Below are 21910 nucleotides of genomic sequence, written 5' to 3' on the forward strand. Positions count from 1 at the left end.
TTAAAAAAAAACTTAAGTTGTTAAAGCCCAACTAAATATTACAGTATAAGGCCTCTGTATTTAAATCAAAATAGTACTGGCAAATGAGTAAACAGAAAGAGCAATGAACAGAAATCTTGTACATGATAAAGGTGACATCTCAATACACGGAGGGAAAGATGAACTTTTTAATTTAATAAGCAGTGCCTGAATAATCAAACTGCCATTTGGGAAAAATAAACAAAATTCTATCTATAGGTCACACTATACACCAGAAAGGGCTCCCAGTGGATCACAGATGTAAATGTAAAGAATGAAAACAGCCTAATACTAAACGAAAGCCTAGCAGTAGGAAAAGCCTAACTATGACTCACAATCTAGAGGCGATAAAAGAGCAAGAAAATTAACTTCATAAAATAAACTTTGCATGACAAAAACACACTGTAAACCAAGTCAAAAGACAAATTATAAAGGGAGAGGAACAGGGAAGGGGCAAAATAGGTAAAAGAGATTAAGAGGTACAAACTACTTGTAATAAGTTACAAGGCTGTACAGCACAGGGAATATAATCAATATTTTATAATAACTTTATATGGAGTATAATCTATAAATATTCAATCACTACACTGTACACCCTATATATTAACATAATAGTGTAAGTCAACTATACTTCAATTTGAAAAAGCACAAATTATAAACATGGAGAAAACATCTGGTGACTCATTCTACAAAAAGTTCATCTTCCAAACAAATAAAAATCTCATTAAAAAAAAAAAAATCAAGAAAAAGACCAAAAACCTGTTTTTAAAAAAGACATTAACAGTTAATGCCAAAAAGATATTAACAGTTCACAAAAGAAAAAGGGTCCTTAAACATATGAAGAAATACTTAACCTCATTAAAATTATTCTGACATACCATTTCTCTACTGTGAGACTGACAAAAATTCAAAACTCTGATCACATACTTTGTTGATGGGACTGTGAGGAAAGAAGCACTCACATATATTGATGATGGGAGTATAAAATGGCACAATCACAGTAGAGAGAAATTTGGTAATATTTAACAAAATTATGCATGTATTTATCTTTTAACCCAGCAACTGCCTTCTAGGATCTACCTGAAAATATAACTCCACAAATATGTAACAATATATGCACATTATTCACCAAAGCATTCTTTAACAGCACAAGATGTGAAAGAACCCAAATGTCCACCAATAGAGATAGGCTGAATAAAGTATAATACATCCACATAAACAAGTACTAAAAAGTTATTTTAAAAAAAAGAGAGAGATCTCCATTTTCAGATATAGAGTAATTCCCAGGAAATGTTGTTAGGTGAAAAAACAGAGTATAAAATAGTATACATAGTATCTGTGCATTTTGTTTAAGAGGAAGAAATAAAACTATACACACATGTGTTTGTTTATTTCTGTAAAAACACACAATGAAAGGATAAATCAGAAACTAAACAACTGGAGGAGAGGGCAGAAAGTACGGAAAAAGGAGTAGAGGAAACAGAAACTGAAGCAATATTTCCCTAAATATATCTTTTTATGTGTTTTGAACCACAACATTTTCCATACTAAAAGAAAGAATTTTAAAACAAATGAAACACAAAAAGGAACAAATGAACCTAACTGCATAGCAAATTGGTAACATAACCACATAGAAAAACTATTTCATATATTTTTTAACACAGTACTCTGTAAGTGCTTAATGGGTTTTATTCTAGGGACAAGGAACTTAGTAACAGAATTGCTATTGGTAGTAAAACTGATACCTTTAACTTTGAGATTACTTTATGTAAATAAGATAAAGTAATAAGTAACATATTTATGATTTAGAAACCAAGATTTTCAGCATAAGAGAAGCAATATACAATCCAAAATGAGTTCAGTAAGTTTTTAATGTTAAAATTTGAAGTTGAAATATGAGTATTAACTCATGATTTATATATATATTTATTTATATAAAAAATAGACACCTCAGTAACAATGAATACACATAGCTCCAAATTTTGATTGACATGGCAGTCAGCTGGAAAGGGTTCCCACTGGCCAAATTTGGGACAATTTGGGCAAACAGAATAAGGATTGTAATCTATTTTTATCAAATGCAGTAAATTAAAATTCAGTTCCTCAATTATACTAAAAACAAATTTTAAAAATTGTCTCATTAAAAAAAATGAAGCCAAGAGAATAGGAAAGCTCTTCATTATATTAAAATGCCAACTAAAAATGTATTTTTTAAATGACAGTATTAGAAAATATCATTTTATATCCCCCATACAAGATCTAATTCAGGTAATGATCAATGGAAACAATAAGTGAAAAGGTGCTGAGGGACAAGATATTTAAACAATGCCCACAACTCCACAAATTACTTAAATAAAAGAAAAAAATAAAAATGCCTTTACAATAGATATCCAGCAATTACCATCTTAACCAAGTGACTAAACTCAGCTTCACTAATTATGGGACAATCTGTCACTACATGCTTTCCTGATGCTACTGCTACCCGTAAGTATTCTTGTCAAAGATATTTAGTGTACATTTAATCCAGACTTTAAACCTAACATCCAGTTTACAGGAAATACTGACAAAGGAACAAGTTAAATGACATAATGAGGAAACAATCAGATAAATCTAGAATGTAGGGCATTCTATAAGACAAGTGGCCCAGACTCTTCAAAATGTCTATATATCACAGAAAAATGTTGGGGAATATTCTAGATAAACAGACTAAAGAGGCATAATAACCAAATGCAACAGGTAAGCCGTGACAGGATCCTGGATTTTTTTTTAAGCTATAAACAAATATTCTTGGGATGACTGCAAATATTTGGCTAGGGAATGGATACTGATGGAATTATTAATTTTCTATATATTATGGTTATTAGGAGCATGTTTTAAAAGATGCATGGTGAAGTATTCATGGGAGAATTGTTTTGACAGTTTCAGCCTCCTTTCAAATAGTTCAGCAAAAAATACTGGAAAATGTTCATTTGTTGAATCTAGATGGACAGCACATTGTTCATTATACTACAGTTTATCATTTAGGAAAGAAAACGATACTAGTGTTTATTATAATATTCTGTTAACTTTTTTGTATGTTTGAAAATTCTCAAAAACCAAAAGTCCTGGAAAAAAATTCATTTGAAAGTCAATCAATTTGATAAGTGAAGGAAGATAGGAACTTTGTACAGTAGTCTGTGATTCTTCATCTCAAAAAACACATCTGATGTACGATAATATAGTGACCTGTTTAAATTACACTTTACAGAGTATTTGAAATTATGAGGGAATATCAGATCTTACATATTTTAACTTAACATCTTTTCCAGAAAAAAAAAAACAGTTATTTTTATAAATATCTCACCTTGTTTATAAAACAGTCCAAAAGGTCAAAAGTTTGACAACTCTGTTTCATATTTAGTTGAATGAGAGGGTACCTGTGTTTATACTGGCTAACAGGTTTTTCCAAATCTCATTAGTATGTTTAACTGAGGAGAAAGAGGGAAGAAAAGGCCAAAACATTTAAATCACCAGATATTAACAATTACTTGATCTGGAGAGAAACTTTTACCATCATGATCAGCTAAAAGACAACCACACACTCAAGCAAACCTGAATCAGTTAAGAGAAATTAGAAGCCCTAGGGAACTGCAAGATCTCTATGAAAGAGCCGCTTGCAAACCTGAAAGCATCTGTCTAATTATCCAAGTCATCACTTATGCCCCTGAATCACAAGGAACAGCAATCTTTTAGAGATTTATACCCTTTTGATTACAACTATATGGTGGGAGGTTTGGGGATGAGGATGTGAACAGATGGCCTTCAAAGGATGGCTAATAGAACAGTGACGGCTGGAATACAAGGTAAGTTCCTGGGGCTGTTTCCCTTAAACTGACATGAATATTATCAAACTTTTATCTTATACCCATCCTATTATGGATATTACCTATTCTCTTAAGAAAATCATAGTGAAAATAAAAGAACTGACAGTAAAACCTTTTAGTCCTATATTTTCAGCCCTTCCTTCTCCATTGGTTCCTTCCCTTCAAAATAAAGATGTTCGAGGTTATCTTCTGGGAGAAATGTTAAAAAATAACCCTTGACTCTGTATCCTTTCAACTCCCAGGTATCCTAAACCATTGCTGCTGGAGATTTCGTTAAAATACAGATTCAGTAGGTCTAGGGCAGTGCCTGAGATTCTGACTTTCTAACACACTCCCAAGGCCCTATGGACAATACTGGTCCATGGACCAAACAGCAAGGCTATCTTCTCTTTTCCTTAAAGTCAAGCTTTCAAAAAGAAGCCTCTATAACTCTAATTCCCAATCATTTTCAGTACTTTCTAACCTGACTCTTATGTCCACTAATCTTTAAAAGTTATATGACCCTCACTGCAATTGCACTGACTTGAAGGAAAATCGTAGAAGGTGATCTGTACTATACTAAAGGAGTTAAAAATAAAGTAAGATAAGGACAAAACATCCTTTGGCTTTGGAAATTTGAACATAATGAGGACCTTGGGACAATTTCACCAGAGCTCTGTTGGAACAGTAAAGGAAATGATGAGCAAAACAAGTGGTGGTCAAATGCAGCAGCTCACTACCTTTCTTAATATCACAACAACTATGAACAGAACAACCAGCAACCAACTGTTTAAAAAAAAAAAACATTTCATGGGACAATCAGGGAAATTTGCATATATGATGATATTCAAGAATCATTTTGCAGGTGCGGTATTATGGTTACATTAAAAGGGGGACTCAACAACCAACTGATGTAATACTAATGTAATACTACATTAATAAAGGAAAAATTCACATGATAGTATCAATTAACAAAGGAGAGGCATTTGACAAAACCCACACACTTTTATGATAAAATCCCTCATAAAACCAGGAATAAAAGGGACCTTCCTTAACATGATAAACAGTATTTATGAAAAACCCACAGCTAACATCATACTCAGTGGTGAAAGACTGAAAGCCTTCCACCTCCCATCAGGAATGAGACAAGGATGCCTGCTTTCACCACTGCCATTCAACACCATACTCTAAGTTCTAGCCAGAGCAGTAAGACAAAGGGGGGTGGGGGGGGTGGGAGGGTAGAGATAAATCAAAGTGCAAAGGAAGGAATAAAACTATCTCTATTTGTAAATGACATGATCCTATATATTAAAAAATCCCCCCAAAATCCATAAGAAAGCTATCAGAGCTAAAAAATTCAGCAAAACTGCAGGGTATAAGATTAACACATAAAGTTAATAAAACCCACCTGTTTGCCAAACACCAGCAATGAATAATCCAAAAAAGAAAATTAAGAAAATAATCCCATTTATAATAGAATCCAAAAGAAAAAATACTTAATAAAATTAAGAAGGTGAAAGACTTGTTCACTAAAAACCACAGAACAGTGCTAAAAGAAATAAGACAAATAAATGGAAATACAACTCATAGAGTTTGGAAGACAATATTATAAAGATGGCAATACTCCCTACAAATTGATATGCAGATTAAATGCAATCCCCATCAAAATTTTAACTGCATGTTTTGCATAAATGAACAAATTGATCTCCAGTATTTCCCAAGATGCTCTCAAAAACATTTAGTATGTTTTTACTAACTGATGGTAATTATAATGAGCAGAAGAGCTTAATACGTGACATGTATGTATGGTAAAGTATTACAGCTATTCTGAAAGCACATCTCATTTAAAGAAGAGACAACGTAGACATTTTTGGAGAAAAGGCTTCTACAAAGAAGTATGATCTTCATTGGCTGTGGACTAGACACTAAATACCTCATAACAACTATACTCCTTGTAAACCATAAATGTTTTGCTTCTGGCACTAAAAACCACACAGCACACCTGTATTTCTTATCATTTTTATCTTTTTTTTTTTTTTTTTTTTTGGTGGGTATGCCACACGGAATGTGGGATCTTAGTTCCCCAACCAGGGATCGAACTCGTGCCCTCTGCAGCGGAAGCAGGGAGTCTTAACCACTGGACTACTAGGGATGTCCCAATTGTATTTTTTAAAACAGGAATATTCCTTTGTAAAATTAGTTCAGGGCTTCACAAAAACTCATCGCTTAACCCAACCAGCCCCTTAAAAATATACTGTCTTTTATTACAGTTTTTTGTTCCTTTATGTTTAATTAATAAGCTTATCTGATTAGTACTAACAGAAATGAAATCACATTTCAGGCTGCAATGCCTTTATTTCAATATCCTTTTGAAAGGAAATAACCTAATGACTCAATACAATACAGAGAAATTCAGTAAGGACAGATAGAGATATGTAATATCTTACTATACTTGATCTTGAAGTAATAAATAATAAGAGGACTATCAAGGATTTTGAATTTCTACTGCCATGCAATAAATTTTATTCCCTTCACTATAGCAAAAGAAAATAAGTCACCATACCCAATGTCAGTAAGAGGTGGCTTCTCTCTCCCTCTCTTATAACAGAGGAAGAGTTCTGGGCTTTTCAGACTTCCATAGTTCAAGTTTGCCTGGAGAGCTGATGGAGTGGCTTCAACACAGGTGTAACCTTCAGGTACTGTTTCCCCAGCTGATTTGTTAATAACTGCAATGTCTGTAATTGGAGCTTTAGGTCCAGTTGACTTAGTATCTAAACGATTTACTTCTTGATCCAAAAGAGTAGATGTATCAGTGAGACCTGCCACAACAAAGTAGTCAGTCACTCTTGGCCCTTTGTCTTCTATCATGGCTGCTGCTATACTTCCTAGAAAAGAGGGGGGGGGAAGACATCAATTAAATAAAATGTTTATCCTAACTCAGTAAGTTAAAATACTCCTGAGTTAACAGTGATTAATAGACACACTTCCCAGGTGGATTTATAGTCAAATTGTTATCATTCTGTAGAATAAGCTTGTTTTGATATCATCTTGTCAGCTTTTACCTCCTATTAAGTACAAATTAATAGCATCAATTCATTTGTAAGGCAATTATGACCCTATTACACGCCTAAGGCCCCTTAAGGATAATCAAACTATCAGACGTGGGCTACAGTGCCTTCCTTTCAGCAAAATGCACACAATGAACAAAATTCATACTATTTTTAAAAAATCATTCTCTTTTAAGTTACAGAATTCCTAGAGCTAACTTCACATTTAAACGAATAGAATTCATCATGAATCACTCAAGGTCTAACAGAAAAGATAAAGGTACTAGCAATAAATATAATTAAACCAGTTTTTTAATCCAATTAGGAATCTGTCCTTATGGTTAAAAAACTTTATGTAAACACCATGTAAACTAAGTAAGTTTAGGGGCCATTAACTATTTCATATATAAATACCAGATAGAGCATAAAAAACCATAACCAAAGAAGATAAAGTTATACAAAATACATACTAAGAGACTTAGGTAATACATGGGAGAAGCCCAGAGAATATGAATGTTGAGTCAAGATTTCTATTATCTTTAAACTCAGTACCTCTGAAAATAAAATTAAGTTTCTGAAATTTTAAATATTTCTATGGATTTTATGTGCTTTTAAAAAAAATTTATTGAGGTATAATGTACAGACAATAAAATGCACATATTTAAAGTGTACAGTTTGGTCAGTAAATGCTGGAGAGGGTGTGAAGAAAAGGGAACACTCTTGCACTGTTGGTGGGAATGTAAATTGATACAGCCACTATGGAGAACAGTATGGAGGTTCCCTGTAAAACTAACAATAGAATTACCATATGACCCAGCAATCCCACTGCTGGGCATGTACCCAGAGAACACCATAATTCAAAAAGACACATGCACTCCAATGTTCATTGCAGCACTATTTACAACAGCCAGGACATGGAAGCAACCTAAATGTCCATCAACAGACGAATGGATAAAAAAGATGTGGTACATATATACAATGGAATATTACTCAGCTGTAAAAAGTGATGAAACTGGTACATTTGTAGAGACATGGATGGACCTAGAGACTGTCATACAGAGTGAAGTGAGTCAGAAAGAGAAAAACAAATATCATATATTAACACACATATGTGGAATATAGAAAAATGGTACAAATCAACCAGTTTGCAAAGCAGAAATAGAGACACAAATGTAGAGAACAAACATATGGACACCAAGTGGGGAAAGCGGGGAAGGTTGAGGGGAATGAACTGGGAGATTGGGATACCAAATAGTACACTCTAAATATATGCAGTTTATTGTATGTTAACTGTATCTCAATAAAAGATCTTAAAAGAAAAAAAATAAAGTGTACAGTTTGGTAAGTTTTCACAAACGCATACATCTGTGAAACCATATCACAATCAAGGTAATGAACATATTCATCAACATCCAAAATGTTCTTGTGCCCCTTCATCATCCCTCCCTCTCCAGGCTTTCTGTCACTGCAGATTAGTTTCTAGAATTGATATAAATGAAATCACACAGTGTATTCTTTTTTGTCTGGCTTCTTTCACTCATAATTATTGTGAGATTCATCCATGTTACTGTTTATATCAATAGTTCATTCCTTTTTATTGCTGAGTAGTATTTCACAGTTGAATATACCACAAAATGTTTACCCATTCACCTACATTAATAAGCATAGGGGTTATTTTCAGCTTGGGGCTGTTATAAATAAAGCTATCACAAATACCCATGCATAAGCCACATGGACTTCATTTATCTTGGATAAATTCTAAGATAGAACAGCTGGATCACCTGGAAGGTATATGCAATTCTAAAAAAGTGCTTGGGGCTTCCTAGGTGGCGCAGTGGTTAAGAATCCGCCTGCCAATGCAGAGGTCATGGGTTCGATCCCAGCTCCAGGAAGATCCCACATGCCGCGGAGCAACTAAGCCCGCGTGCCAAAAAAAAAAAAAAAAAAAAAAAAAAGTGCTAAGTGGTTTTCTAGAATGAGTATACTATTTTACATTCCTATCATCAGTATATGAGAGTTCCAGCTGTTCCACATCCTCTCCAACACTCTATAAGGTCAGTCTTCTTAATTTAGACTAGATTTTACCATGTCTATAGTAATACTTAACTGCAGTTTTAATTTATATCTTTTTAATAACTAGTAATGTTGACTACCTTTTCATTTCTTTATTTTCCATTCATATATTATCCTTTTCATGTATTCTTGGATTCTATTTGCTAAAATTTTGTTTGAAATTTTATATATGTTTATGAGAGATACTGGGCTACGGTTCTTTTTTTTTCCCTCTTGTAATGTCTTTATCTGGTTTTGATATCAAAGTAATGCTAGTCTCACAGAATGAGTTGGGAAGACTTTCCCCCTCTTCAATTTTCACGAAGAGTTTGTATAGAATTGTTATTATTTCTTCCTTAAATGTTTGATAGAATTCACCTGTGAAATCATCTGGATCTAGAGTTTTCTCTGGAGGTAGGTTTTAAAAACTATAAATTCCTTTCCTTTAACACATAGGGCAATTCAGATTACCGATTTCTTCTTGAGTAAACTTTCATAGTTTGTTTCAGTCTTACTCCATTCAGGCTGCTATACCAGAATACCATAGGTTGGGTGGCTTACAAACAACAAAAATTTTATTTCTTGAGGCTGGGAAATCCAAGACCAAGGCACTGGCAGATTCAGTGTCTAGTGACAGCTGGCTACCTAGTTCACAGAAGGCTGTCTTTTCACTGTAACTTCACAGGGTGGAAAGGAGCAAGAGATCTTCCTGGAGTCTCTTTTAGAAAAACACTAATACCATTCATGGTGGTTTCATCCACATAACCAAAGCACCTTCCAAAGTCCTACCTCCAAATACCATCACATTGGAGATTACATTTTAACATAAGAATTGGGGGAGGGTATACACATTCAGTCTATGGCAAGGAATTTGTCCACTTCATCTAAGTTGTGTAATTTACTGTATAAAATTGTTCATAATATTCCCTTATCCTTCTAGAATCTGTAGAATATGCAGTGATGGTACATCTTTCACTCTTTTTTTTTTTAATTTACTTTACTTATTTATTTATTTAATTTATTTATTGGCTGTGTTGGGTCTTTGTTGCTGCACATGGGTTTTCTCTAGTTGCTGAGAGTGGGAGTTACTCTTCATTGTGGTGCGCAGGCTCCTCACTGTAGTGGCTTCTCTTGCTGTGGAGCACGGGCCCTAGGTGCGTGGGCTTCAACAGTTGCAGCACATGGGCTCAGTAGTTGTGGCTCATGGGCTCTAGAGCACAGGCTCAATAGTTGTGGCACACGGGCTTAGTTGTTCCGTAGCACGTGGAATCTTCCCAGAGCAGGGCTCGAACCCGTGTCCCCTGCATTGGCAGGTGGATTCATAACCACTGTGCCACCTAGGAAGTCCTTTCATTCTTTTTTTAAAAATATTTACTTATTTTATTTGGTTGCACTGGGCCTTAGTTGAGACAGGCAGGTTCCTTAGCTGCGGCAAGCAGTATCCTTAGTTGCGGCATGTGAACACTTAGTTGTGGCATGCACGTGGGATCTAGTTCCTTGACCAGGGATTGAACCCAGGCACCCTGCATTGGGAGTGCAGAGTCTTAACTACTGGGCAACCAGGGAAGTCCCACATATCTCATTCTTGATATCAGTAAGTTTATGTTGTCTCCCTTTTTATCCTGATCAATTTGGCTAGAAAATTGTCAATTTTATTGATCTTCTCTAAGAACCAGCTTTCAATTTCACTGGTTTTTTCCTATTGCTTTTCTATTTTATTGATTTCTACTTTGAACTTTATTACTTCTTTTTCTCTGTTTATGTAGACTTTAAAAATATATATATATTTATTTATCTGGCTGTGCTGGGTCTTAGTTGCAGCACACAAGATCTTCATTGCTGTGTGCAGGATCTTCACTGTGGCATGCGGAGATCCTTTAGTTGTGGCATACAGGATCTTTTAGTTGTGGCATGCGGGTTCCAAGTTGCAGCATGGATCTAGTTCCCTAATCAGGGATGGAACCAGGGCCCCCTGCATTGGGAGCACAGAGTCTTAACCACTGGACCACCGGGCAAGTCCCTATGTAGACTTTAATTTGCTCTTCTTTTTCTAGTTTCCTACGGTGGAAGCTGGGGTCACTGATTTGAGTTCTTTCTTCTTTTCTAATGTAGGTATTTAGAGCTAAAACGCCCCCCTCACAATGTTTTACTGGCATCCCACAAATTCAGGTATGTTGAGTTTTCTTATTTGGTTCAAAACATTTTTAAATTTCTTTCTTAAAGCATTTTCTTTGACTAACAGGCTACTTAAAGTATATTTTTCAGTTCCCAAATTCTGTACTTGGAAATTTTCCAAGAACCTTTCGGTTATTGATTTCTAACTTAATTACACTGTGCTCAAAGGATATACTGTGTACAATTTGAAGTCTTTTATGTTTATTAAGATTAGTTTTATGGCTAAGAATATAGTCTATTTGATAATCATACAATACATAGCAGAATGTGTGTTCTGTTTTTCTTGGAGAGAGGTCAAGGTTTAGTGTTGTTCAAATCCATACATCTTAGCTGATTTTCTGTCCACTTGTCAATCAATTATTATCAGAGCACTACTGAAATCTCTTACTATAATTATAGATCTGTCGATGTCTCCTTTCAGTTCTATCAGCTTTTGCTTCATGTATTTTGAAGCTCTGTTATTAAGGGCATAACTACTTAGAATTATTATGTCCTTTTGATGAACCAACCTTTAAAGTATTTATTAAAAACTTAGATACACAGTTAAATAATTAGACTTCATTTTCCAACTACAGACAAGATAATCTTTCAGAATCAATTTCATTTCACCTTGCTGTTTGAATGGCATACATTTTAATAAATAAATATTGTTAATATCCACAAAATATTAATAACTTCAATTTACAAGGCTAAATGTAGTTTACAAAATTACTCTCATTGTAACAAAGACTTAAGGGTTCAAAAATATCTGTGTTCCTCTGTGTTCCAAACCATACAGAATTAAAAATGAACAATGTTTAAGCCACAATATTATTAGTATTCTCAAAGTTATTTGCTACATGTAAGCAAAAGGGCCTTAGTGATTTCACTTAGAAAGCATTATAAACATCAGCTATGCTGGCTGGATCATGGAACTATAAAATTGAAGAAGTCATTTCAGATAAAATCACTTTCTTTTTAAGAGCACAAAGCAGTCTAATTCTCTACTGCTGCACCTGCGATTGCAAGTTTTATAAAGAAGGAGGGTTGTAAAGAAAGGTTGAAATCACAAATGCTTTAAAAGAGTCATACAGGACATAAGAGTTGTGGGAACTAGAGAACAGAGGCAGCCACTACTAGTCAGATCCATCCAACTGCTGCCAAACAGACTTGGCAAAACCAGAATTTCCTTTTTGTCTTTTCGAGAGAAGCTAGAAATAATCTGGATTTTTCCCCCCAATATTCCAGGGCAGAACTCTTGTGACCTAAACATGTGTCACCTACCTCTCGTGCCAAGTGTGACTGCCAGGGCCTTAGAGAGCCCAGTTAGTTCCTTTCCAACTTTACCCTGACTGTACAGATCGAGCACTGGAATAATCCAGATTTTTAATGTAAATCTCCAAGTTTTAAAATATCAGCAACTAATTTAAAATCCTTAAACACTAGTAAGTTCAAACAGAACTCATAAGCATGCTATATTACCTCTAAAGATTAAATATCTAGAAAAGAACAATTTCTAAATTTCATTTAAAAAATACTGACCTGGTCAGTGGGGAGGGTTGGGGGGGAATGAATTGGGAAATTGGGATTGCCATATATACATTTCTAATTTAAAAAAAAAAAAAACCAAATTGTACACTCTAAAAATAAAAAAATACTGACCTGGTTAAATATCTAACTTCACCATGAAAGATATGTGAGCCAATGAACCTAACTGTATATAAAACTGATAATGTAATCACATAGAAGGGAATGAAAAAAGAACTAATCCAAGTAAATTCTGGACAATTTAACATGAAGAACTGAAAATAAATCTTAATCTTTACTTAGAAGGCTTGTTTTTTTATACTGGTATATTTGTAGCAATTCTGAAATTATTCAATCAATATACATACTCTATATCGCATAACTGTTGGAAGCCAGAGTTCTTACTATGAGAAAAGGGAAATATAAATAAGGAATGGGAAATTACAAGTAAGAGTCTCTGTTTCAGAAAGGAATTAGAGGTATCAATATGAACTCATGATTCTAAAACATATATACACTGAAGGCAATGTGCTACCTTGAACTGGATCACAGAATAGAGAAATTTTTATTAATGTAAAAATTGGTGAAATTAAAATTTGGATTTTAGTTAACAACAATGTAACAACATTAATGTTTTAGTTTTGACAAATGTACTATAGTAATCTAAATTGTTAGCCACAGAAAAATACAGGCAATCTCTGTACTATTTTTTCAACCTTTCTACAAACCTAAAATAATTCAAAAAATTTTAAATATATGTGTGTCCTATGAAAAACAGTATGGAGCATCCTTAAAAAACTAAAAATAGAACTACCATATGACCCAGCAATTCCACTACTTGGCACATACCCTGAGAAAACCATAATCCAAAAAGAAACATATACCACTATGTTCATTGCAGCACTATTTACAATAGCCAGGACATGAAAGCAACCTAAATGCCCATCAACAGATGAATGGATAAAGAAGATGTGATGTGGCACATATATACAATGGAATATTACTCAGCCTTAAAAAGGAATGAAATTGAGTTATTTGTAGTGAGGTGGATGGACCCAGAGTCTATCATACAGAGTGAAGTAAGCCAGAAAGAGAAAAACAAATACCATATGCTACATACTGTATGCTAACTCATATATGTGGAATCAAAAATAATGGTACTGATGAACCCAGTGACAGGGCAAGAATAAAGATGTAGATGTAGAGAATGGACTTGAGGACATGGGGTGGGGGGGTGAAGGGGAAGCTGGGACGACATGAGAGAGTAGCAATGACATTTATACACTACCAAATGTAAAACAGATAGCTAGTGGGAAGCTGCTGCATAACACAGGGAGATCAACTCAATGATGGGTGATGACTTAGAGGGCTGGGATGGGGGGGTAGGAGGGAATCGCAGGAGGGAGGGGATATGGGGATATATGTATGGATGCAGCTGATTCACTTTGTTGTACACCAAAAACTGGCACAGCAGTATAAGGCAATTATATTCCAATAAAGAGCTAAAAAAATAAAAAATTTAAAAAATAAAAATAAAAAAATAAAAATTACAGTAAATATATGTGTGTCAACATTATCGATAACAGAAATGGTAACAGCTCGAATGTCCATCAACTGATAAAGAGATAAATAAAATTTAGCACATCCATACAATGGACTATATACTTCAGCAACAAAAGGAAATTAAGTACTGATACATGCCACAACATTGATGAACCCTGAAAACATTATGCTAAGTGGAAGAAGTCAGTCACAAAGACCACATATGTTCAGTTCCATTTAAGTGAAATGTGCAGAATAGGCAAATCTATAGAAAAAGAAAGTGGTTGGCTGCTAGGCCTGGGGGCTGGGGGAAATGGGGAATGACTGCTAATGGGTATGGGGTTTCTTCTTGAGGGAAAAAAATGTCCTAAAATTGACTGTGGTGCTAGTTGAGCAATCTGTGACTACATTAAAAAACAATAAATTATATACGTTGCGTGAATTGTGTGGTGTTTGAATTATAGCTCAATAAAACTGTAAAACATGTGTCCATGAGTGGGTGTATACCCTCCTTCTATGTGCTAAAAAGAAAATCTAGAAGCTGTGTCACCCCACGAGCAACAAACAAATCCAGAATCTAAATCTTTTTTCTTAGAGACATTCCCAGCCAAGAGTGGTTACCAGAGCTCCTTGGAGAAATGGCCAATTCCAAAGCTGGGCAAAAAAAAGCACAGGATGCACCTTGAACATCTTACACAAGGGATGGCGGGGGAAGCACTGCTCAATGACTAATGGGGGGGGGAGGGGGGATCCTATCCAAAGGACACAGAAACTAGCTTGGAGAGTCTCCCACTGGCCAATCTGGGAACAATTTCAGCATTAAAATGAGTGACAGTAATGGATTATAAAACACTGACTTTCTTTTAAGCCTTGAGTCTGTGCTGATACTATAAAATAAACGAATGAAAGTAAAAGAAGGAAAAGAAGGTTCTTCAAAACAGAATATAAACTAATAAACACAGAAGGAATGATTAAAAACCATTTTACAAGCCTCAGAGTATTCAGATTTAAGCAAGAATTACCAATGGATGCTAAAACTACTGGGCAGAAAAGTGACCAAGACGGCAGAATAGGAAGACTCTGAGCTTACCTCCTTCCAAGCGCACACCAAAACTACAACTGTTTACAGAGCAACTATTGATAAGGCCTGAAAACTAGCAGAAAAGATGTTCTACAACTGAAAACATAAAGAAACAACAATGAAACAAGTAAGAGGGGTGGAGACATGATATGGTAAAGAAGCACACTTCCAGGTGGGCAACCCACAAACAAGAGGATAATTACAACTGCAGAGGTCCTCCCCAAGGAGCCCCACATCGGGCTCCCCAGCCCAGGGTCTCTGCAACCAAGATGAGCCCCCACAATGTGTGGCTGTGATGGCCAGTGGGGCTTACTTTTGGGAGACTCAGAGGACTGTAGAAAATAAAGTCTCCAGTATTAAAGGGTGCACTCAAAAATCTCACACACTCCAAGAAGAAGGGCATAAGCAGTAATTTGAAAGGAGCCTGGGTTAGACCCATCTGCTGATCTTAGAGAGCCCCTAGAGAGGCAGGAGGCAACTGGAGCTTACCCTGAGGACATATGTGCTGGTGGCAACCAACTGTGGGAGGACACCGTGAGGACACCGGGGCTGGCAAGTGTCATTTTGGAATCCTCCCCCAACTTATTTTTTGTAATTAATAGTTGTTTTTATTTTAAGTGCACTCTTTGTTTTTTTGGGGGGGGGGGCACATTAGCAATGGGACACCTGGCCCAGCTCACCAGCCTGTCAGCACCAGCAATGGGACACCTCAGGCCACTCAGCTACCCAGGCAGATGCATAGCCCTACCAACCTGCAGGCCAGCTCTTAAGACACCATCCCATTTGCCTCAGGACCCAGCTACATCCACCAGAGGGCTCAGGACCCAGCATCTTTAGCAGAAATGTTATAGGGACTTCTCTAAAGTGGAAAACAGAAGGCCACAACTAGAAACATATATATTACAAAAGGAAAAATCTTATTGATAAAGACAAATATAAAATAAAGAGTAAGTCAAACACTTGTAAAGCTATTAGGAAGGTTAAAAGACAAATGTAAAATCATCTACATCCGCATTAAGTAGTTAAGGAATACAGAATAACAAAAATATATAAAGTATGATGTCAAAAACAGGAAACATCAGGAGGGAATTGAAACAAAAATGCAAAACTGTTAAAATGAAGTTAAGAGATGAGCGATTTAAAATAATTATTCATACACACACATACATACATACACACACAAATAAAGACTGCTTTACATAAATGTCACGGTAATCAAAAACCAAAAATCTATAATGGATACACACACAAAAAGAGAAAAAGGAATCCAAACATACTACTAAACATAGTCAATAAATCACAAAGGAAGAGGGCAAAAGAAAAAAGGAACATAAAAACTACAAATACAACCAGAAAACAATGAACAACGAACCAATAACTACATACCTATCAATAATTACTTTAAATGTGAATGGCCTAAATGCACCAATCAAAAGACACAGACTGCATCAGACACTCTGACATGGAGATTGATGTCAAGTGGCTGAACGAGAACATTGTGAAGAAGGTGAACATCAAGCCCCAGGCGGACAGCTACTTGAAGAACGGGTGCCGCATCATCCTACTGGCCAAGTGCCAGGTGCTCAATCTGGGCTGTGCCATAGGGCACTTGAGTTTCGTGATGAGCAACTCCTTCACCAACCAGGTGCTGGCACAGGTTGAGCTGTGGACCTGCCCAGACAAGTACCCCACTGGGGTCCACTTCTTGTCCAAGAAGCTGTACATAAATCAGTGGCTGAAGCCCACCTGGGCAAGCCGAATACAAAGCTGACTAAACTGTCTGAGAAGCAGGACCAGTACCTGGCCATGTCCTGTGATGGCCCATTCAAGTTTCATCATTACTGCTGTTGAGAAGCAGGCCTGCCTTTGCCTTTCAGCTGCTGTCGTTGCCTGGGTCACACCTCTCCTCCCCAAGAGCAAATGGCACTAACTTTGGGATTCATTAATATTGTCCCCCATCAATTCCCTGGGGCTAGTCACTCAGTCTTTGGCCTCTGCTGCATCCCTCATACTGTTCCAAGTGTGGTGGAGAGAACTGAGAAGTCCCTCCTCAAGCCCTAGTCAAGATGGAGGTACACAGGAGTTACCCACAGGGAACCATAAGCTCAGGAGTTTTGGAACTGCTCACTCAGTCAGTCCTTCCTTAGAGTGGAAGTTGGCAGTGGTGGTCACAAAGCACATACACTTTACCATCCATGCCCTCACTTGGCCTATGGACTTCATACCCACGTTCTTAGTCTACGGTCCATTGGTTCCTCAGCCCGTGACAGATGAGAAGGAGCTATGTCAAAGGGTGTGAAGGAACTGTTGGGAGTTTGAATGCTCCTGAGAGCCTGGCTTACTGCTCAGCATTCTCTTAAACCTCAAAAACAATGAGGCTAACAGTTTTCATCCCTATCACAGGAGTTGGAATACATTGTTAAAGTATAGCCAAGAAAGGACAAGAGAAGTGACAGCGAAAGGTTGAGATGGGCCAGAGAAACATAAACAAAGCACATTGTAGGGACTTCCCTGGTGGCACAGTGGTTAAGAATCCACCTGACAATGCAGGGGACATGGATTTGATCCCTGGTCTGGGAAGATACCACCTGCTGCGGAGCAATTAAGCCCATATGCCACAACTACTGAGCCTGCACTCTAGAGCCTGTGAGCCACAACTACTGAACCTAAGTGCTGCAACTGCTGAAGCCTGCACACTCTAGGGTCTGCATGCCACAACTACTTAGTCTGCATACTACAACTACTGCAGCCTGAGCACTTAGAGCCCATGCTCTGCAACAAGAAAAGCCATCACAATGAGAAGCCTATGCAATGCAACAAAGAGAAGCGCCCACTTACTACAACTAGAAGAAGCCTGTGCACAGCAATGAAAAACCAACACAGGCAAAAAACAAACAAACAAACAAATAAAGATTTTTTTAAAAAGCACATTAGAACTTGATGGTTCCCATCACAACTCTGGGTCAAAAAGAGATTAATTTGGTTTATAATGATTATAATGTTAAAAGAGGCCAAAAAGATAGGTTAATAAAAATTTTAGTGCCTAAAAAAAAAAAAGAAAAAAAAAAGGACAAAAGAGTGGCTGAAAGAATTTTAAAAAGGCACAATACACATTCTTTTCAAGTGCACAAAGAGCATTCTCCAGGATAGATCACATGCTAGGCAACAAAACAAGTAAGAGCAGAAATAAAAGAAATATAAACTAAAAGAAGTATTAGAAAAGATCAGTGAAACTAAGAGCTGAGTCTTTAAAAAGATAATCAAAATTGATAAACATTTAGCCAGACACACCATGAAAAAAAGAGGTGAGGGGGAGGGGAGCAAATAAAGAATTAAAGAGAAGTTACAACCCACACCACAGAAATACAAAGGATCATAATAGATTACTATGCATAATTACATGCCAAAAGAATGAACAACCTAGAAGAAATGGACAAATTCCTAGAAATGTACAATCTCCAAAGATATAGCAGAAAGAAATAGTAAATATGAACAGACCAATTACCAGTAATGAAACTAAATCAGTAATATTAAAAAACTCCTAACAAAAAAAAGTCCTGGAGCAGATGGCTTCACACATAAGTTCTACCAAATGGGTAGAGAGGAGTTAACACCTATCCCTCTCAAACTATTCCAAAGAACTGCAGAGGAACAAAACTTCTGAACTCACTCTACCAGGCATCACCCTGATACCAAAACCAGAGAAAGATCTCACCCCCCCCACCCCGCCACACACACACACAAATACAAAACAATATCACTGATAAACACAGATGCAAAAATCCTCAACAAAATATTAGTAAACCAAATTCAACAATACATTAAAAGGATCATACATCATGATCAAGTGGGATTTATCCCAGGGATGCAAGGATGTTTCAACATCCACAAATCAATAAATACACCACATTAACAAATCATACCCAATGGTGAAAAACTGAAACCATTTCTGCTAAGGTCAGGAAAAAAACAAGGATACCCACTCTTACCATTTTTATTGAACATAGCATTGGAAGTACTAGCCATAGCAATCAGAGAAGAAATTGAAAAGAAATCCCAATTGGAAAGCAAGAAGTAAAACTGTCACTGTTTGCAAAAGACATACTATACATAGAAAATCCTAAAGACACCAACAAAAGAACTACTAGAATTCATCAATAAATTTGGCAAAGTTGCCGGACACAAAATGAATATACAAAATTGTTGCATTTCTATATATTAACAACTATCAGAGAAGTTAAGAATACATTTACAGGGACTTTCCTGGTGGCACAGTGGTTAAGAATCCGCCTGCAAGGGACTTCCTAGGTGGTGCAGTGGTTAAGAATCTGCCTAATGCAAGGGACACTGGGTTGATCCCTGCTCCAGGAAGATCCCACATGCCGCAGAGCAACTAAGCCCATGCACCACAACTCTTCAGCCTGCATTCTAGAGCCCGTGAGCCACAACTACTGAGCCCAAGTGCTGCAACTACTGAAGCCCACATGCCTAGAGCCCGTGCTCTGCAACAAGAGAAGCCATACCACAATGAGGAGCCCATGCACCACAATGAAGAGTAGCCCCCTACTTGCCACAACTAGAGAAAGCCCATGTGCAGCAACAAAGACTCAATATAGCCAATAAATAAATAAATAAATAAATAAATAAATATTAAAGAAAAAAGAAAGAAAGAAAAAAAAAAAGAATCCACCTGCCAATGCAGGGGACACAGGTTCGATCCCTGGTCCTGGAAGATTCCAAATGCTGCAGAGCAACTAAGCCTGTGCACCACAACTACTGAGCCTGTGCTCTAGAGCCCATGAGCCACAACTATTGAGCCCAGGTGCCATAACTACTGAAGCCCACACATCTAGAGCCCATGTCCTGCAACAAGAGAAGCCACCTCAATGAGAAGCCCACACACCACAACAAAGAGTAACCCCCACTCACCACAACTACAGAAAGCCCATGCACAGCAATGAAGACCCCATGCAGCCAATAAATAAATAAACTTTTTTATTTACTGATTGATAAAAAAGAGAAAAAACATAGTAGAAGGAAAGGAATCATAAAGACGACAACAAAAATAAATGAAATACAGATGAAGGAAACAGTAAGCAAAGATCAATGAAGCTACAAGATGATTCTTTGAAAAGATAAACAAAATTGATAAACCTTTAGCCAGACTCAAGAATAAAAGGGAGAGAAATCAAATCAATAAAATTAGAAATGAAAAAGGAAAAGTTATAACTGACACCACAGAAACAACAAAGGATCATTAGAGATTACTACAAACAACTGTATGCCAATAAAATGGACCACATGGAAGAAATGGACAAATTCTTAGAAAGGTACAATCTCCCAAGACCGAATCAGAAAGAAATAGAAAATATGAACATACTAACCACAAGCACTGAAATTGAAACTGTGATTAAAAAACTCCCAACAAACAAAATTCCAGAACCTGATGGCTTCACAGCTGAATTCTATCAAACATTTAGAGAAGAGCTAACACCTATCCTTCTGAAATTGTTCCAAAATATTTCAGAAGGAGGAACACTCCCAAACTCATTCTATGAGGCCACTATCACCCTGATACCAAACCCAGAAAAAGATAATCACAAAAAAGGAAAATTACAGGCCAATATCACTGATGAACAAAGATGCAAAAATCTTCAACAAAATAGTAGCGAAATCCAACAATACGTTAAAAGGATCATACACCATGATCAAGCAGGATTTACCCCAGGGATGCAAGTATTTTTCAATATCACAAATCAATCAATGTGATACACCACATCAACAAACTGAACAATAAAAATGATATGATCATCTCAATAGATGCAGCAAAAGCTTCTGACTAAATTCAGCACACATTTACCATTAAAAACTCTCCAAAGTGGGCACAGAGGGACCATACAACAACATAATAAAGCCCATATACAACAAACCTACAGCTAACATCATACTCAACAATGAAAAGCTGAAAGCATTTCCTGTAAGATCAAGAACAAGACAAGGACGTCCACACTCACCACTTTTATTCAACACCATTTTGGAAGTCCTAGCTACGGCAATCAGAGAAGAAAAAGAAATAAAAGAAATCCAAATCAGAAAAGAAGAAGCAAAGCTGTCACTGTTTGCATATGAAGTGATACTATACACAGAAAATCTCAAAGAGACTACTAGAAAACGACTAGAGCTCATCAATGAATTTGGTAAAGTTGCAGGTTACCAAATTAATACACAGAAATCTGTTTTGTTTCTATATACTAACAATAAAAGATCAGAAAGAGAAATTCAAGAAACAACACCATTTACCATCACATCAAAAAGAATAAGATACCTACGAATAAATCTACCTAAGGAGACAAAAAACATGTACTCCGAAAACTATAAAACACTGATGAAAGAAATCAAAGACAACACTAACAGATGGAAAGATATACCATGTTCTTGGATTGGAAGAATCAATATTGTCAAAATGACTATACTACCCAAGGCAATCTACAGATTCAATGCAATCCCTATCAAATTATGAATGGCATTTTTCACAGAACTAGAACAAAAAATCTTAAAATTTGTATGGAGACACAAAAGACACTGAACAGCCAAAGCAATCTTGAGAAAGAAAAATGGAGCTGGAGGAATCAGGTGCCCTGACTTCA

At 36.3% G+C, this 21910-nt stretch overlaps 1 protein-coding gene across 3 annotated transcripts in view; it reads right to left on the reverse strand.

The window, feature by feature from the left end:
• Positions 1-21910, reverse strand: part of DENND4C (DENN domain containing 4C) — a 142309-nt gene that overhangs the window by 97539 nt on the left and 22860 nt on the right. For all 3 annotated transcript variants that reach the window (XM_057724920.1, XM_057724922.1, XM_057724921.1), the window contains exon 2: positions 6424-6745. In XM_057724920.1, coding sequence (XP_057580903.1) covers positions 6424-6728 — 305 coding nt within the window. In that variant the 5' untranslated portion in view covers positions 6729-6745. The remainder of the gene's footprint in view (positions 1-6423; positions 6746-21910) is intronic.

The sequence above is a fragment of the Hippopotamus amphibius genome, chromosome 2, assembly GCF_030028045.1.
Source record: "Hippopotamus amphibius kiboko isolate mHipAmp2 chromosome 2, mHipAmp2.hap2, whole genome shotgun sequence".
In the NCBI taxonomy this organism is placed as follows: Eukaryota; Metazoa; Chordata; class Mammalia; order Artiodactyla; family Hippopotamidae; genus Hippopotamus; species Hippopotamus amphibius.